Source organism: Ruditapes philippinarum, unplaced genomic scaffold (assembly GCF_026571515.1).
Source record: "Ruditapes philippinarum isolate M1 unplaced genomic scaffold, ASM2657151v2 ctg4917_1_1_1_1, whole genome shotgun sequence".
In the NCBI taxonomy this organism is placed as follows: Eukaryota; Metazoa; Mollusca; class Bivalvia; order Venerida; family Veneridae; genus Ruditapes; species Ruditapes philippinarum.
Genome location: NW_026864838.1, coordinates 120,322 through 139,849, shown reverse-complemented (window position 1 = coordinate 139,849; position 19,528 = coordinate 120,322). Strand labels below are relative to the sequence as shown.

The following is a 19,528-nucleotide window of genomic DNA, read 5'->3' as shown; positions in this document are numbered from 1 at the left end:
TTCATTTGGTGGGCATTTTTTCCCCTTAGGCTATCAGTAATTTTTTTAAAAAATTTTCCAAAAAATAATGAATGGTTTTGCCCGGGGAAAAAAAAGGGAAAACCCTTTTTTAAAAATTTTTTAAACTTTTGGTAAGGGGTTTAATAAAAATTGAAAATGCCAGAAAGTTTTAAAATTTTTTTCCAAAAATAAATTGTGTGAAAAGGGGAAAACAATCCCTATATTTTTACTAGAAAAATTTATTTTGAAAATGGAAAAAAATCTGCCCAACTGTGAGAAAAAAAGGGCAAAATTTTGTTTTTAAAAGGTTATGTTGATGGAATTTAAAAAAAACAAAGGATGTTTTGAAATTTTTAAAAAACATAAAGTTTTCAAAAAATAAAAATCACTTTCTAGAACCTGACAGTATCTCTTTATCATAGTCAATGTTACCACTTTCTCCATGCAAATGAATTGTTAATCTTTACCTCCAGAATTTTCTATCTCTTAAAGTGTAAAAAGCTATGTATCTGCAGCAAAAATTATCACTTGAATTAAAAAAAAAAAAAAGAATACTTTCAAAGTTGCTGTATGACAGAAATACAATGTAAAGCCAATGGCACATGCATTTAACCATTGCCAATAGTACTTGCATGAAATCATTATCGATGGCACACAGATGAAATAAATGCCAATGGCACTTGCATAAAATCATTGCAAATGGCACATGCATGAAATCACTGCCAATGGCACTTTCATGCAAATATTGCTAGAATGTCAAAACTCTCCTAAAATGAACAGCATAATACTTTGTGATCCGGAACTTTTTATTCTGTTTGCATACAATATATATGCGTGTGTCAAATAACAGAGACATTCTATGTAACAACTTTCTAGTAAATCTACCATTAAGTACATGAGCACAGCATAATTTTACTGTTAATGAAATTTATCAAAGTATTTCATTAGATATAGCTTTCATTAGATATAGCTTTATACCCTTTAAGTAATAATATATTTAATCATGCATCAAATACAAGCATCTCTTAATACAGTAATTTGTTACAAAGTCATTGTGGATATCACAAAATTTTCAGTTAATTTTCTTTTTTTTTATTATATGGTAAACATTATCTCCGACATTCTTTATACACTGGAATACTTTTAACGTTTTACCAAGAAAAGATCTTAAAAGTAAGAAAAGGCGATGAAATTAACCATTTTTACTGACAGGTGCACCTCCATGTTTTATTTCAGGCATGAGAGGTCACCTGAGTACAGCTGATTTTCAGGCTGAAAACTACTTCTGAGGAAGTTAAAGCCCCGCACAAAAATCAACCTGTCACATTACTATTTTTACAGTGTATGTTATATTTGGTTTGGTAGAGAAATTATATAAAATCTTACAACAATATATGATATAACTTTGTACTATTACTTTGTTTCTGTTGGGTTTGGAGTTGCACTACTGACACTTAAAAAGGTTGTCTTTCCAGCTTTATTGGTGAAGGAAGGCCTCGGGTGCCTGTTTTTATTATTTTAGGCACCTGAGTAGAACACCACCGACCGTTAATAAGCAGGCTGGATAGCTTACTCGCAGGAATGTATCTATAGTCCCTGGCGGGAATTTGACCTAACAGAGGTGAAAGGTAAGTAGTTTAATGATAATGGAAGTGCTCTGTTTTGAAATTGTTTCATTTATTTATTTATTGCTACCTAAGACGTTTTTAATACTTAAATAGTAAAACTTGAAAATAAACAGTATAAAGTATGATCTATGTGCCGTCAGGCCCGATTCTACAAGTACAAAAACAATCCAATATCAGCTCTTACATTCAACAAGTAAAATCTTTTCTTCCTAAAGAAAACCTTTAAATCTAAGACATAATTTGAGCCGTGCCATGACAAAACCAACATAATGGGTTTGCATCCAGCATGGATCCAGACCAGCCAGCGCATTCGCGCAGTCTGATCAGGATCCATGCTGTTCGCTATCAGCTTATCTACTTGTTATAGGATTTGTAAGCAAACAGCATGGATTCTGATCAAACTGCACGGATGCACAGGCTGGTCTGGATCCATGCTGGTCGCAAACGCATTATGTTGGTTTTGAAGTGACGCGGCTCAATTATAAACATACAGCATGCCTGTACGATACCACAATAATCTTTGTAACAAACAACTTTTAATACAATACAAGTTTACCCCAGTGCCAGATTCAGTTTTTGATGAAGCTGTTTTTCTCTATGAATTGAAAGCATATGAATTATGATAAAATGAATAACAAAACAAAACATGCAGAAACCAGATATCAAGAAGAAATAACAGCTCCTAAGATGAATATTATTGTTTTAAAGCAGCCTTCAGCTCTTATTTTCTGTTGGGAAAATAACTCTGCTCTGTGTTGTTTCTAAGTATTTCAATATTTTTATTTTGCAAAAGTGCATCATACCACTGTTAATCCCGATAAGACATCTTAAAAGCCATGGTCCTGAGAGCTATTTATAAGGGTATGTGATGTTCCATCGAGAAATAAATCGGTTGCTTTACTTATTTTAATTAGAGAGTGTACCAGTAGATTTGAGGTCTTGAGGGGTTTCCTTATTGTTTATGTATTTTATTGTCGGCAATTTTTTTTAATTTTTTTGATTTGACAATAATGGAAACGATTAATCTAAAAATAACTAATAACATTTAGAAAAGCTGAAGGCCCCTTTAAACCATAATAAATAACAGCTACGGGAAAGTTACAAGTATCTGTTTAAAGCATCAGAAAATGACAATAATAGTATTAAAATTTAGGTATATTTAGGACATAGATATCAATTTTGAGTGCATTGTTGTAGAATAATGCACACTGTTCAAGTTCAAATGTGTAGGAATATAATCATAAAGCCCAATAGGCTTGAATGATTAATTACAAAGTATTTAAAGTATGATAAATCTTGCATTATTTTACTTTAACGCACAAAAATTTAATACTTATTTCCACAAGATCTTACAAAATAGATTTGAGAGGTTGAGAAGTTTATAAAACAATAATTTAGAGGGAGTGTGATAACTTACCTGATCCTTGAGAACAGATTTGAGAGGTTGTGATAACTTACCAGATCTCTGAGAACAGATTTGAGAGGTTGTGATAACTTACCAGATCTTTGAGAACAGATTTGAGAGGTTGTGATAACTTACCTGATCCTTGAGAACAGAATTGAGAGGTTGTGATAACTTACTGGATCCTTGAGAACAGATTTGAGAGGTTTATAAAGGGAGGTTTATTAACAATTATTTAGAGGGGCTGTGATAACTTACCGGATCTTTGAGAACAGATTTGAGAGGTTGTGACTTAGAGGCTCTATGAGTATGTCGAGTGTGACTAGATTTAGGTTTAGGCTCCAGGCTGCCGTGACTCGAGTGCTTCACTTTGTTCCTAATGATTACACCTAGCAACATATGGCACCGGTTTTCTTCTAGACCTGAAATATGAATTTATAGTACTTGTATTTGGAAACACAGTTTGTAAAGTAGTTTTTAAAATAAACATTAGCATATTTAAACAATTAACTCAAATTTGTTCATTCATAAAGGTAACCAATAAAATCTGTTTCTGTAAAAAAACAAATTAAGCTTGGCATTGATTGACTGAAAAAACATGAAAAAAATACCTCTTTTCTAATTCAGATTTAACACAAATTTACTAAATATACTACCTGGTCCATCAAATGGTAGAAGTACCGAGGGTATTTTACTATGTGATGCCAGTGGCACGATGTAGAAGTCTTTGATATTTTTGGCCTTGTGTTCGACCACTCCACATCGACTTCGACTGTTGAGGTAGGAGTATAGATTAATGTATGCTGCCTTCTCTTCATTCACACCAGGTATAAACCTTACAACACATATATCCTGTTTACAGAAAATATATAACCTTACAACACATATATCCTGTATATAGAAAATATATAACCTTACAACACATATATCCTGTATATAGAAAATATATATAACCTTACAACACATATATCCTGTACATAGAAAATATATAACCTTACAACACATATATCTTGTATATAGAAAATGTATAACCTTACAATATATGGGAGACATAAAAATAAGTTGCTTCTTTGTTCATAAAGTTAAATGTTCAAAAAAAAATTAATTTATAACTTTTTTCATTTAAAAATTATATTCCTTCATGGAAAAAAGGGAGATTAGACAGGACTTCACTTCAAGACCAATGTTTGTTTCAAAATCAGTTGGAATACTACGTTCAGATAATAAATATTATAGAAGAATACACACCCTGGTAGCAGACTGTTTGACTTTATTGAGATAGTCCCACACATGTTCCGGGCTGATCCTTCCACATAATGTGATAGTATCAGGTAAACTCTACAAATATATCAATAATAATTTAAGTTCAATAGTTATGTAATAACATTTACTTCATAAACAAAATTCTGAGTAATATATATGAGCACCTGAGGTCTTCCTAGACAAATAAATCTAAAAAGTGTCAAATGATATTAAAACCCGACCTAAAATTTAACAAGAGCACTGAGTGTTAATTTTCAAGTACATTTCTTTATAATATTTTACATATCTTTCAGTTTAAAGTGTCCCAGTTGATCTATGTTAGAAATATAAATTAAATGTTTTTACAGATTTTTGACCAGAGTTACTTAAATTCATATTACCAATGTAATGTACACATTTATGAGCCGTGTCATGACAAAACCAACATAATTGGTTTGCGACCAGCATGGATCCAGACCAGCCTGCGCATCCACACAGTCTGATCAGGATCAATGCTGTTAGCTATCAGTTTCTCTACTTGTCATAGAGTATGTAAGCGAACAGCATGGATCCTGATCAGACTGCTTGGATGCGCAGGCTGGTCTGGATCCATGCTGGTCACAAACCCATTACTTTGGTTTTGTCGTGACACGGCACATTTGTCAAACTTTCTTACCAGATGATCTGCCGGCCCAGTCACCCTATAAGCTGTTGTCACAAATTTAGACACATCCTGCATGAAAATAAATCCTTTCCACAACATTGGGCCAATTGGTGTAAACTTCACGTTTTTATCAAGTCCAGAACTTAAAGCTGAATCAGGAGACCTGAAAATTAATATAATTTAACTTTATAACATTATATGTATATGTTTTATATCGCTCAAAATCAACTTAAAGTAGAACGCCTCTAGATTCATGCTTATTTATATTACAATTTTGAAAATGTATATTATATTAGTTAAATATTGTGAAGTGAAGTGAACAAAGACAGTACTTTACACATTGCAAGCGGCACTAACAATCCAAAAAGAGGTCAAAATATGCAAAAATGGCCCTTACTGTGTTAGTAACCCAGTAGAAATATGTTGATAAATACTGCTAAATCAGTCAATAATCGCACATAACTCAAAATCATAACTTGAATCTTAAACTTTTTTACTTTTTTTCTACAGACGTACAAGGGTAAATCTATATACCCTAAACAAGACAGCATGACAACCAAGAGTAACCCAACACGTAGGGGCATAAAATTGTCTAATTTACACAACAGAAGAGGTTTCTAACCTGACAGTTACTGCTGACCTCTGTTGGGCTTCTAGTTCTTCCTTCCTCTCGTCATCTTTAGCTCTCTGTATAGCTTTCAGGACCTCTTTCACCACCTCATCAGCTTGTAGATCACGCTCTTTCTTTGTCAGCTCCTTAGTCTTTTCTCCCTTTGTCGAAGGTGTCGTTTCAGTTTTAACAGCCTTTTAAAATTACACAAAAATCTGAAGTCTGTGAAAGTTAAATTCAATTCCCAAATTTTTGAATAGGACACCTATTTCTGAAGATTAAAATAATATTTATGCTCAAATTTTGATATTTGAAATTTGAAAATACTGGTAATTGCTAAACAGTTCCTTTTTAAATGTAATATTGAGTGCATACACAAGTGGTTAAGGTTGTTGACTTCGAACTGTAACTCCCCCATCAAAAAACAGACAAAAAACCACATACAGAAGATATGTTTTAAACTTAACACATTATAGGTAAACACAGTATGATTAAAAAGCTGATTTTTTTTTTATTTCAATAAATTTCTGCAATTAAAAGAATTTTATCCATAGACGAGTATAGAAACTTAAGACATCATTTTTTTTCTTTCACTTTATAGCTATGTTTCATAATTTTTATCCTAAATATTGTGGGTAAGGATTTTGGCCACAGATTAAGTGCACCTAAGTTTTAGTGTCATTATTTTTTTAACAGTATTATTTCTTATACCATACCTTGAGAAAGTATGATTTTTGCCTTATCTTTAGTGCATTTCTTATCTTACATAAACTTTAGTAGTCATTATTTCCTCCCCCCTACCTACTTTCAACTTTTATGATATATAACATAATTTATTGTGTTGTTATTTCTTTACAACATATGGTAGCACAGGTTATTTTAACATTTGCTTTATTCAAAATAACTTTTTTTGTCTGTATGAGTACAGTGTAACTTCTAAACCAAACACCTATGGGACTTGCTAAAAAGTTCGGAATTTGGAAGTTTACAGAATTCAGAAGATCGAAATTATCCGATTGCAACAAGTAGAAACACTAAATATCAATTGTTTTGAAAAATATATATGAAGCTGATTAAATTCATAAAATGGCAAAATTATAGGTTCAGATTTCAGAAGATTCCGGATTTTAGAAGTTCCGGAATTCGGAAGTTACACTGTATTAGTACATCAAACTAGTTCCTACCTTGGCTTTAATGGGTGTTGTTTCTGCTGCTGGTACCAGTTTTCCTGTACAGATTTTACAGTTGGCATCAAACAGATGTTGACCATGCATGTCCGTGGTGTCCGGTACATTCTCTGAAACATCATCCTCTTTATTCTCCGATTTTACTGGCTCTTCCTTCTTCTTTGGCTAATGTAATAATATACAATAGATGATGTGTAAAAATGTAATGCATTTAGAATCAACAGAAGAAATTTCAAAAAATTTGAAGATTCACTTTTGCATCGGCAAAGAAGGCCATTTAATAATACAATCACAATAAGTTACTAAAGTTACCTCATCGGCGAGTGTACTGAGATCCTCCCCCTCTTCATCTTGTACCTCTTCTTCACCTTTATGTGTCTTCTTCATCACATGTACTGGCTCCTTCATATGTTCTCTCTCCGTCTGCTTGATCATCTCTATTGTCTATATACATACATTCACAAATCTTATATAATACAATTTCTAAACTAGACCTATCACTGAAGGTGATTAATACCCCCACCAACAACTTTTTGAAAAAAAAGTTGTCTGAAGAAAAATTTGAACACAAACTATCAACTGTGTACAAAGAAATAATTCAATTAATTGTAATCGCAACTGGGGTCTCGAAATAAGCTTGCTATACACCAAGTTTGATTACAACATCTCATTCCTAACTCTTGTTATTGTCAGGAAACCATTTTTTCTATTTTAGTAACACTGTAACAGTGACCTTGACCCTAGGGGGTCCAAATGCAATACCAACCCAGGTCTTCATATAAGCTTCCTATACACCAAATAAGATTACAATATCTCATTCCTAACTCTAGTTATTGTCCGAAAACCATTTTTCGTAACGGTGACCTTGACCCCAGGGGGCCCAAATGCAATACCAACTAAAGTCTTCATATAGGCTTGCTATACGCCAAGTTTGATAACAATATCTCATTCCTAACTCTTGTTATTGTCCGGAAACCATTTTTCTATTTTTAGTAACACTGTAACGGTGACCTTGACCCTAGGGGGTCCAAATGCAATACCAACCCAGGTCTTCATATAAGCTTCCTTTACACCAAATTAGATTACAATATCTCATTCCTAACTCTAGTTATTGTCCGGAAACCATTTGTCTATTTTTCCTAACGGTGACCTTGACCTTGACCCCAGGGGGTCCAAATGCAATACCAACCCAGATCTTCATATAAGCTTGCTATACACCAAGTTTGATTACAGTATGTCATTCCTAAGTCAAGTTATTGTCCGGAAACCATTTTTCTATTTTTAGTAACAGTGACCTTGACCTTGACCCCAGAGGGCCCAAATGCAATACCAAGCCAGGTCTTCATAAAAGCTTGCTATACATCAAGTTTGATAACAATATCTCATTCCTAACTCTAGTTATTGTCCGGAAACCATTTTTCTATTTTTAGTAACGGTGACCTTGACCTTGACCCCAGGGGGTCCAAATGCAATACCAACCGGAGTTTCCACATAAGGTTGCTATATACCAAGTTTGATTACAATACCTCAGTCCAAACTCTAGTTATCGTCCGGAAACCATGATGTGGACCGACCGACGGACAGACCGACCGACCGACTGACCGACCGACAAGCTGACTCCTATATACCCCCCCTAAACTTCGTTTGTGGGGGTATAATAAAACAATACTGTATAAAAGGATATTTCCGTGTGTCTAAAAGTTGTCGAATTTAAAATTCCAGCGAATCATGCAAGGGTAGAATTTAATGAAGTTTGGTTGATAGTAAATGTCAAGAGGAAATTTTAGTGATTTTCCTCAATTCTTGAAATTCCACAATATTTCCACGAGGCTAACTTAACCACTTATATAATAATACTATAATATTTGTAACATCAATAGATGCTCTCTGACGTAATTTTTGACAAAGCTAAAAAATAACTTAAATTTTATATCTTAAAATTTCTACATGTTTACCTTTCTTTACATAAAAGACCTGTTTTATCCGAGTTATTCCTAATCTTTTAAATTAAAAGTTTGCTGCCAATATATAATAAATTGTTTAAAGTGTTTAGTATGACTTTTCTAACTTCGTTTATTTAACTAATGCAAAAGGAAAGTTTTTAGTGGTGTTAAACCTTAGAAAAGCTTAAATACATATATAACTATGTCTATGTCATTTAAACTTACATGTTTAGTTTCATGTTCACGCCACTGAGCTAGTTCCCGATTAGCAAGTTCATCAGCCGTCATTCTAACAAGCTTGCTTGCTCGTACACGACCAGTCAGGATCTTCCTGAACAAACCCTTTAAATATAGAAGTACATTGTATCATAAATCATGTTGTTTAAACATACTGATATCTCAACTGTTTAGTATTGTAGTCGATAACAAAGGGTTGTTGTAAATCATAAACAAGAGCTGTTGGTAAGACTGGCTGCTTGACTATTCTCAGTGCCTGATAGTAAAACAAGACCCTGGATAATGTATAATTTAATCAAAAAGGGCCATAATTCTGTCAATCTCCATGTAAGAGTAATGGGCCTTGGTGAAGTTTCAACTCATTCCCTTCAGTAAATTCTGAGATATCCCAGTTCTTTTTTTTATACCAACATGCATTCAAAAACTTAATCAAAGTGTGACGCCAACGCCTGGGTAAGTACAATAGCTGCCCTATTCTTCAAATAGTGAAGCTAAAAATAACAAAAGTTTGTGTCTGTACTTTACGCTGTCATTTTTGTCATATCTAAGTGGCCAATCAACCTAACAAGGTATCCTGGATAACTAACAAGTGATTACTAATTTCTTCGTAACTGATCAACTACTAATCCCACATGATTTCCTTATCAGATGTGAGAGACAAATGACTATTAGACTTAATGGCCAAAGTAACAGATGAATGAAACCTATCCTGAGGATTGTACCAATAACCCCTGGATTACTATTCAGATGCACTCCCTATCAAAGATATGTATACATAAAACTCTGTAGGCAATCTCTAGCAATGTGGGTTCAAACCCCGCAATGGGCAAGCCATTGCTTCATTGAGCAAAAAACTTAACACTCATTGCTCACTACTGGTTGGTTACAGGAAAGGATTCAAGAGTGTGCCTTTAAGCTATAAGCTTCCTACACAATCAAACTCAAATAAAAGTATGCATAAACTAATCTTCTGTATCATTTAAAGTTTAAAGAACAAAAACAAAATTTATAAGCCATGGTACCGTACCTTATTTTTCTGGTCTTTAATATTGAAGATCAAGCTCCTGTATTTAGCCTTGTACTTGTGGTCTGTGTCCTTGAAGTATTTAAATAACTCCTCCTCCACAGATAAGGCCACACCCTTTATCTCACTGCTTGATAACATGACATCATCCGCAGCCTCAGCTCTAGAAGTAACACAATGATCTTAAGTTTGTATTTTTAAATTTCAATGTCTCAAATAAGCTTACAGTTAAGTCCTTACAAGCATCATTACATATTCAATTGAAAAGGAGAGGCCCTTAACCCTTTACCTCATATAGACGTGTTTTTGTTTGAGAAATGTTGTTAAAAAAAAGTGATCACTTTTTTTTACGCCGCCCTCTATCAAAAAATTACATCAGGCCAGAGGGGAGATGTGCCCTCTTCTCCTTGGGGGTTTGAAGGGGAGGGGCTGCTATATCATGCATGCAAACTATCTACAAATATTGAGAAAATGATTCAAGCATTACCTTGCAGCTAAAGCATCTCTAAGTCCCTTCCTCACATTCAGCCTGATGGGTTCGGGACCCTCGGATTTCTTGGACTTATCGTCTTTACTGGATTTTGATGAATTCTTACTGTCTAATTTCTGGTCAGGCGTTCCTGGAAAATATCATCAATTATTTATCAAAAGAGACTCCATCTAGGGTTTTGGACATAATAGGACTGGAAATAACATTTCAAGATTAATGTTCCATTGGATGTAGGTCTAGATTAATAACTTGTGTGCAAAATTTTTATAATTCTCTCCCTTAGTTTTCCAGAAAAATAATTCCAATTGTGAAAAATTACCCAAATTGAAAAGTTTGTATATTTTGTTATATCACTCTCTTCCGGATGTGATATTTTTGTTACATCACTCTCTTCGGGATTTGATATTTCTTATATAACTCTCTTTGGAATGTGATATTTTGTTACATCACTCTCTACTGGTTATATCAATCTCTACTGGATGTGATATTTTGTTATATCTCTCTTTGGAATGTGATATTAATATATACATGTACTGCCACAGTAAGACACAGATTATAGGTTACACCGACAACATAATATTCATTAAGTAATACTTACTTGGTGCTGGTTTATTATGTGACTTGAGAATCTCAAACGTTGGATTTTCCTCTAACCAAGACTTCACTTCACTTTCTGTGGGTGCCTTTTCTCCAGTCAAAGTTCTACCAGTGGATGGCTCCACTACAGCTACATGCCTCTCCTTTTTCTTTAAAATACAAAAATTATTGAATTTAAACTTTCTGATATAAGAGTACTTCAATCATCTCTAAAAATTTCCAAGAAAGAGTGAGCAAAAGTCACTGAGTAAAGTAAATACATATATATCTAGCTTAAGTGACCTTATAATCTATGAAATAAACAGGCTTTTTAGACAGAATCAAAGTTGTTTTTGTTTGTTTGTTTGTTTGTTTCATTTTACACCTTTTCCCAACAGTATTATGACTTTTTCCATACACTCACCATTTACAAACTTGCAACTCGCAACACATAATACTTCACAGAACATACCTTCGCCTTTTTGTCTTTGTTTTTCAGAATGCTAGGTACCACATTATGTTTAGAATGTTTAGACCTACATTCATCGCTACAGTACAGGGAATCTTTCCTCGGAGATTTAATGTTACATGTGAAACATTTATTGTATGGCTGCTTCGTCTTATCTTTCCCTTCATTCTAAAATCAACAAAAACATTAGGATTTAACTCATTACAGGATATTTATTATATGCCATACACTACACAATGAATAATTAAATGGAAGCGTTTATTTCCATTCAAACAAAATAACCTACTGACCTCCTCCTTAACATGTTGAATCATCCGCCTTCTCTTCTCATTTAAATCAAGGACGGGCTTCAATTTCCTAGAAACTTGTTTTTCTTTACTTTTGACATCACTCTTTGGAGTTGTCTGCCCTTTATTACTCTTCTGTAAAGAAGTGGGTTCCTTGCTTTCTCCAGATTTTGGAGTTGTTTCCCCTGACTGCTTACTTTTTGATGACATGGATTTCTTTGCAATCTTGACTGATTTGGGAGTAGCCTCCCCTGGGGCCTTAGTAGTAGAAGATTTATCTTTTACTGCTTGAGCTGTGTCTTTATCCACAGTTGAATCGGGTTTGATAACCTCCAAGACAAAATAACAAGACAATTTAATGCCCTGTTCTGTATAATTTTAACATAATATCACAGTCAAATTTATAAGAATTAAAAAGATGAAGAATTGTACATGTATAATGAAAATTTTGATTACAGTATAGGTGAATTTTTCTGCATCTTGAAAAGTAAGTGAATTAGAAATTTCTGACATTTCACATAAGGAAAAAGTAGCATATTGTGGAAGGGCAGAATTTAATGACAGGTTGCTTGATATTAAAGCTAGATGAAAATTTAGCGATTTTCATCAAGTCATAAAATTCGCCAATATTAACATTACCACTTATACAGTATATCATATAAGTATACAGTAAACTTCACTTATTGGTTTACAATGATGCTGTTGTCACAGTCCAGACACTTGTTTTCAAATTGGTTGCCCTTGGATATAATGATATAAATTTGACGTTTCCACCAATCACATTATAAGCAGATTTTTACTGTATAAATATATTAGGGATTCATCTTTTAAAATCAACACATTTGAAAAATTCCTAAAATACCCCAAACAAAATAATTTATGGCCATCTACATAATATTTTTTATAGCATGCATATGCACCGACTTAGAAACAACAAGAAAATAAAGTGGCGGCATGGCCGAGTGGTTAATGTGTCGGACTAGTAATCTAATGATCGCTAGCCCCATGGGTTCAAACCCCGTCAGGGGCCAGTCGTTGTTTCCTTGTTTCCAAGAAACTTTACACTCATTGCTCAGTACTGGTTGGTTCGAAAGTGAGTCCTATAAGCTTATAGCTTCCTACACAATGGAACTAAAATATAAACCAAGAAAATAAATAATATGTATTCATACATCAGCAGAGCTACTTCCAGCGTCTGTTTCTTTGTCTGTTGATGGTGTGCCAACAGCTTTCTAAAAACAATAAAATCAGTAATGTAAGATATGTTCCATAACAACACTTGTTATAAATTCAATGTCTTTTTGCGAAATTATCATATTGTTTCTTATTTTACATCAAATTGATGGAGATAAACTTGTAATAAATCATTTTAGGTTTGGGCATTATGTTTTTGTTTTACAGCCATTGCCCTCTTACATTACATTATTCAATATACGACCGACCATAGGAAAAGATAATAAGACAAGATGTGATGTTACCTTAGCAATTTGTTCTGGAGATTGGGTTGTAGAAGCCACATTTTTGTCCTGTATTTCTGACTGTTTACACTGAGGGCATTGGTATTCTTCATTATTTTTCTCCATTTCCGCTCCACGGGCACGTGTTATACCTACGCACTTTCCGTGGAACCATTCCTCGCACTTGTCACAACAAATCATGAACCTAAAACATAAATTAATTTTTTCTATACATTCTTTGCAACAAAATATTTTTAATCAGGAATGATTACAAGTTTCCATGACAAAATTAAGAGACTTCCAATTTTCTTATTATGTACATAACCCAAGTCAGAAAAGAAGAGAGTCAATCATTTGGGCCTCAGTGACTGTGGTTATAGATCAGGGTTTTCTTACATTATATAATATTGGCCTTATGAAAAGCCTATTCCTCACCCCACTTGAAATTTTCTTTAAAATCATTATGTTACCTTTGATTGTGAGGTTGTCTACAGATACAGTATAGCTGATCAGGATCCTCAAAATCTTCATCATTTTCATCGTCCTCGAAGTCCGAGTCACTCTCACCTTCATCATCTATAACAAACATTCAAAGTATTGTTTCCCTTAATTCGCCAAGTCTACTAGATCAGCAAATTTTGATTTTTGAAATTTTGGAATTAATTTATTTCCAAAAGTTTTCAGAAAGTATCAGAAGATTAAACACTGTTTGCTATGACTTGTTTAAACTGACTTATCATCACTGTAGTGCAATAACTAACTCCTAATAAATTTAGAAAAACTTAACCTGTTACTGCACTTAGGTGATGTTATTTGCTAGCCTGACAGTCTAACTCTTGACAATCATGTTTATGTCAAAAAACATGGGAATATTATATATAAAACATTCATGTTAAAATGAAATTAAAACTGTTCCATTTCAATGCAAAGTTCACGATATTATTTATACAAAGATAAATTTTCTTAAATTACATATGTTTTATTACTTCTATTGTCTTAAAAACATCACATCACTTTTGTCAGTTTAGTTGTCTTTGAAAAGATTTGAAAGGTGTTTGTATGAAAGAGATCAAAAGCAAAATATTTGTCAACTGAAGGCTTATAAATAAATAATGTAACATACTGGAAGTGACAAAGTCAACTTTGTAGAGGTATTGAGAGATACAAAGCTGTAAAAGGCATTAAAATTTGTTTGTTTTTTTTGTTTTTTTACAAAGCTGTAAAAACTTTTACCACTGCCAAGTTTTTCTTTCTTCAATATTTCAGACATTGCTTTCCCCTTATTTCTACGTTTACGTCCAGTCCCTTCATCGGTTCCATCACTGTCTTCAGTAGTGGAAATTTCCTCCTTTACAACTTTCACCCTTGGCTTAGGATCATTAATTTTCAATCTTCTTTCAGAAAAGAAGTCTGACATTTTCAAAGGATTTTTGATTTTCTTTTTGGATGGTGTTGCAATTGTTTCTGCAACAGCATCTTTGTTATCATCAGTTTTGCCAGTATCACTAACTTCAGAAACAACACTTGTAGAAATTTTCTCTTCTGATTTGGGTTCTGATTTCAGTGTATCTGTTTCTATTTTATCAGATACATCTGGTTTCTTATCGTCAATTACTTCCTTAGTCTTATCTTTTTCTTCAAGTTTAGGTACTTCTTGTTTAAGTTCAGTACCATCATCTTTTTCAACTTTTATTTCATCAAGAGTTTCAATATCTACCTCTACATCATCTGTTGCTTTATTTGCTGTACTACTTTCAATTACAGTTTCACATTCTGTGTCCACTTTGTTAGTTTCAGTAATCTGATCTGCCTTACTTTCCTTTTTCACATCACTTTTACCTTTTTTCTCCGCTTTATCTTTATGAACATTAATGACAAATATTTTTGGTTCTTCCTCTTTCTTTAAAACTGTAGAGTCTTTTGAAATATCTTTGCTCTTTTCAACCAATTGTTTGTCTGTGGCAGACTCATTTGTTAATTTTATCACTTCAGGTCCTACAATCTCTACTTTTTCAGGTTTATTTTTCTTTGAAGTTGAATCATCTTTAAAGGATACTTTTGACACTCGTTCTTTTTCTTGTGAAGTTTCTACCTTCTTTTCCTTCTCACCTGCCTGTTTGCTATTTACCTCATCTTTAACAGGTGCAGGCAAATTATCAGGCATAAATAAGTCGGCCATTGATGAATCTATCGGAACATCATCTGATTTCTTTGATTTTTTACCTTTCACTTTACCATCTTTACTTAATTTCCCGCCCTTTTTCAAAATCCCTCCATGCGCAATTTTTCCACTTTTATCTGAACTAACACTTCCCACAGATTCTCTACGGTTTATCACACTTTCAGACTTTTTACCATTATCTTTACTTCCTGAAGTTGAATCTTTTCTACTTTTGTCTGTTGAGTCTGAACTTTTTCTGCTTCCATGCCTGTCTCTTTCTCTATGACTTCTTGAACTTCTATCTTTATCCTGAGAATGTCTCCTATCACTAGAGTCTTTTCGATCATGAGATTCGTGTCTATGATTTCCTGATTCTGTCCGGTCCTCCGACACGGACTCCTTCCTGTCATGAGAATGTTTCCTATGATGATGATGATGAGATGAACCTCTACTGTCCTCTGAATCATGTCTTTTATGAGTTCCTGATTGTGATTTATCATCCTTCAACTTTTCGACACTTACACCAGTTTCTTTAATCACTGTTTCTGGTTTTAATTCTTCAGTTTTCACAGAAATTTGTTCTTCTTTCACACTGCTTGAATTATCACTTTCTTTAGGTTCTTTATCTACCACTGACTTTTCATCCTTGACTTCACTATCAGTGTTATTCTCTTTATTACTAACACTCTTAGTAATCACCTTACTTTCTTCACTATCTTTATTGTCTTTAACTTTAACATCACTCACTTCAACACTGTCTGACTTAATTTTGTCAGTCTTGACTACAGCACTATCTTCAGACACTTTCTTTGACTCATCAACACCATCAGTTGCTTTATTGTCTTTTTCATCATCTTCAGCCATAAAACCCATTGCTAAGCTGGCAAATATATTTTGATCTCCTCTGACAGGTGCTTGAATACTTTGAACTGTGTCCTGATCAGGTTTTGCATCTTTCTACAAGTAAAATATTGTAACTTACATGGTCAGATACAGATATTCTTAACCCTTAACATGCTAAATTCTTTATTTTAAAGGATCTTCACTGATTTCAAAAAGCCTAAAAACATAAAATTTGAATTTTGTACTTAGATCAAGTGAGGCACTTTAAATGGAAAAATCTACATGGATCAAAAAGTATTATATTAAGAATAAAATTGAAAATTGACAGTTATTGCAATTCTAAGCCAAACATAGGTAAAATGCATTGCAACATTTTTCACTTTTTGGGTCATTTTGCACAATCAAAATATTATTCTGGAATAACAAGGTGAGGGAATGATCTGAAAATTTGTATGCAGGTTATTTGTTCATGGTACACAAATCTTTGGAAGATATTTAGAGTCCTGTCATGTCAAAAACACTCAGTGGAGTCCCTTTAAGCTGTGCAATTAATTAAATAAACTTTCCGAACTTTTATTTTAAGAAAGGAAAGTCACTAAATAGCTCTTGTGAAGCTGTGTTGAAGAAAACATATCAGTGATATGATGCACTTCTCTAAGATAAAATCAATGAAATACATAGCTTGAAACAACACAGAATTGCTTTTCAAACAAAAAATTAAAAGCTGAAGGCAACTTTAACTTATTTTGGTTCATCACATTACCAGTGTCATAGGTAAAAAGTTTTTACAGTTAAAAACATCGTCAATGTCAGGAATCGACAAAAAATTGCATGGCTAATCATTTTTTAAGATAAATGTCAGAATTCTCATAATCAGTTTGTTTACATTTAATGATTGAAAACCTAGCACAAAGCTTGTGTTTTAGGTTATGTAAAAATTGCACATTTTATCTCTACTCATAAAAAAAAGCTAACGAGTGGAATTTTCGCTCCCTGATTATATGAGGGATTTAACTTACTGCAGCATTTGATCTAGTTGTTTTCAGAGGTTTATCCTCCTCTGAGTCTGTCACTTCAGCCTTAGACGTCTTTGTCTAGAATGAAAACATTTTCATTTTGTAAACTCTCAATTTTTATGATTAGTGAGTCAAGCTAAACAGATCAATGCAAAAGAGCATCTGAGATTTTCCTATACAGTAAAGCTGATAGGTAGTAATATGGCAGCGTCCATGCAACCTACGGACACAACTTAGACCTAACAGAAAATTAACTGTTAAAATGTTTTAAACTAGAACAATAGCTTCAATTAAAAAAAATATCTCTTTCCACTTACAGTTTTTTTCTGCTGAGCCATTTTCTGCTTTTTGGTTGGAGTAGAAACAGGAGATACTGTTTTTTTAGCTGCCCTGGCAGGAGAAGCCTGTATATACAAAACAAATCATCAATTAATCTGCTATAATGATCTTGGTCAATGTAACATCAGCAATTACGTCACGAATGTCTCGTGATATCTTACCACGTATTAATGTGTAATACCAAAGATTTAAGGTTCATTTGAAAACATTTAAAAAACATATAAAATAAATGTACTTTGTAACATTCTTCAAATAAATATAACATCTATCCAGCCATGGAGTCTTTAATATTCTAATACTGAATTGACAATCATTTGAAAACCTATAATAAATTTACACTTTATTGAACAAATTCATTTGACTCAACAGGGTTTTCATTTCTATCTGAGGCAACACAAATGCCAACTCTAATGACTAATTTGGCCGGGAGTTAAAATACTAGAGATATTTTCAATCTACAGGCTTAAATAAAACAAATTTTAACATCATTTTAACCAATGATATGGATCACAAAACAGTTAATAATGAAAACCCTGCTCAATCATTCAATTTTCAAACACAGTATTTTACATACAGAATACTTTAATTAACCTTTTACCCCATGAGCATATTGCGAAAAATGGCCGTTTCATTGAAAAGCCTCTTGTAACAAATTCAAACTGCTATGAAACTATGAAAAATGCTTCAATACTGATGAAACTTGGCACAAATGTTGACTAGACCATAGCCTCTGTAACAGCATGCTCAATCCTAAATTTCCTGTTACCATGGCAATGGGGGGACGTCTCAAAATTGCCAAAAATAACTATTTTGCATTGTTTTTTTTTTCATCAAAACTGATTTCAAAGTGCTGCAACTTCTCAATGAATTGAGATAGAGTAAAAGGCTTTTCAGCGTTGGTTACTAGTTACCCTAAGATCGACTTGAGGCCATTTTTAGCCTGTCACACTTCCAAAGTTTTCTTGGCAAAGTGATTCAAGTACATGTAAGCTTTTAGCTTTCATTACAATAAAGCTAAAATAAATATGTATGAACTTAACAATAAATAAACGCCCAACAAACCTTTCGTTTTTCTCCAGCTTTTGGTGATTTATTTTCGGCCACTTTGGTCTCATTAACTTTTGCTTTCTTTCTTGGAGATGCATCTGTAGACTCGTCCTCAGTTTCCGCTTTCCTCCTTCCTGCCACAGCTTTTCCTTTCTTTAAAGCCTTTTTCTTTGGTGTAGAATCAGAAACTTCTGCCTCTTTTTCTGTTTCCTTGCCCTTCTTTTTCTTTTCTTTCTTTTTCTCCTTTTTCTTTTCTAGGAGTTTGACTTTCTTTGCTTCTTTGGCTTCTTTCATTTTCTTTAGTCTCTGTTTCTTAGACAGTTTCTTAGCTTTCTTTTTTGGAGATTTTTCTTCTGAATTTTTCTTAACTTCAGTTTCACTTTCCTCTTCAGACTCTTCTGTTTTCTTATCAGCTTTTGCATCTTTCTTTTTCCCTTTCTTTCCTTTAGCCTTTCCTTTCTTTTTCCCCTTTGCCAATTTCTTCTTCTTCCCTTTTTTAGCTTTAGCATCTGCAACCTCCTCATTTTCAGATTCATTCTTTGTCTTTTTTTTGCCTTTTGTTTTGTTTTTAGTGTTTTTATCTTCTTCACCACTATAATCACTATCATCTTCATACTTTCCACCTTTTTTCTTCTTTTTACCACCTTTGGAATTTTTCTTCCCGCCTTTTTTCCCTTTCTTTTTCTCATCCTCAGATTCACTAGCAACACTTACATTGTCATCATCCTCTTTTTCTTTGACAACTTCGTCTTCGTCGTCATCATCATGACTTTCGTCATCCTGAGAACTCTCGTCCTGACTAGACTGAGATGCTCCTCCAACATTACCAGCTGCACTCGCTTGACCTCGGCCTCGACCTCGACCTTTTGGTGATGTCTTTACTGCAGACGCAGACTCAGACTAAAT

The 19,528-nt window shown here is 33.5% G+C and overlaps 1 protein-coding gene across 1 annotated transcript in view; it reads right to left on the bottom strand.

The window, feature by feature from the left end:
* Nucleotides 1-19,528, bottom strand: part of LOC132726991 (titin homolog) — a 36,531-nt gene that overhangs the window by 5,806 nt on the left and 11,197 nt on the right. The window contains exons 7-27 of the mRNA XM_060712404.1: nt 18,638-19,522; nt 17,554-17,640; nt 17,240-17,314; nt 14,450-16,334; nt 13,687-13,792; nt 13,238-13,421; nt 12,932-12,991; nt 11,763-12,089; nt 11,476-11,640; nt 11,026-11,173; nt 10,425-10,557; nt 9,941-10,100; nt 8,902-9,018; nt 7,046-7,177; nt 6,731-6,898; nt 5,559-5,740; nt 4,949-5,099; nt 4,279-4,368; nt 3,687-3,882; nt 3,289-3,452; nt 2,185-2,223 (exon numbers count right to left, since the gene is read on the bottom strand). Coding sequence (XP_060568387.1) covers nt 2,185-2,223; nt 3,289-3,452; nt 3,687-3,882; nt 4,279-4,368; nt 4,949-5,099; nt 5,559-5,740; nt 6,731-6,898; nt 7,046-7,177; nt 8,902-9,018; nt 9,941-10,100; nt 10,425-10,557; nt 11,026-11,173; nt 11,476-11,640; nt 11,763-12,089; nt 12,932-12,991; nt 13,238-13,421; nt 13,687-13,792; nt 14,450-16,334; nt 17,240-17,314; nt 17,554-17,640; nt 18,638-19,522 — 5,454 coding nt within the window. The remainder of the gene's footprint in view (nt 1-2,184; nt 2,224-3,288; nt 3,453-3,686; nt 3,883-4,278; nt 4,369-4,948; nt 5,100-5,558; nt 5,741-6,730; nt 6,899-7,045; nt 7,178-8,901; nt 9,019-9,940; nt 10,101-10,424; nt 10,558-11,025; nt 11,174-11,475; nt 11,641-11,762; nt 12,090-12,931; nt 12,992-13,237; nt 13,422-13,686; nt 13,793-14,449; nt 16,335-17,239; nt 17,315-17,553; nt 17,641-18,637; nt 19,523-19,528) is intronic.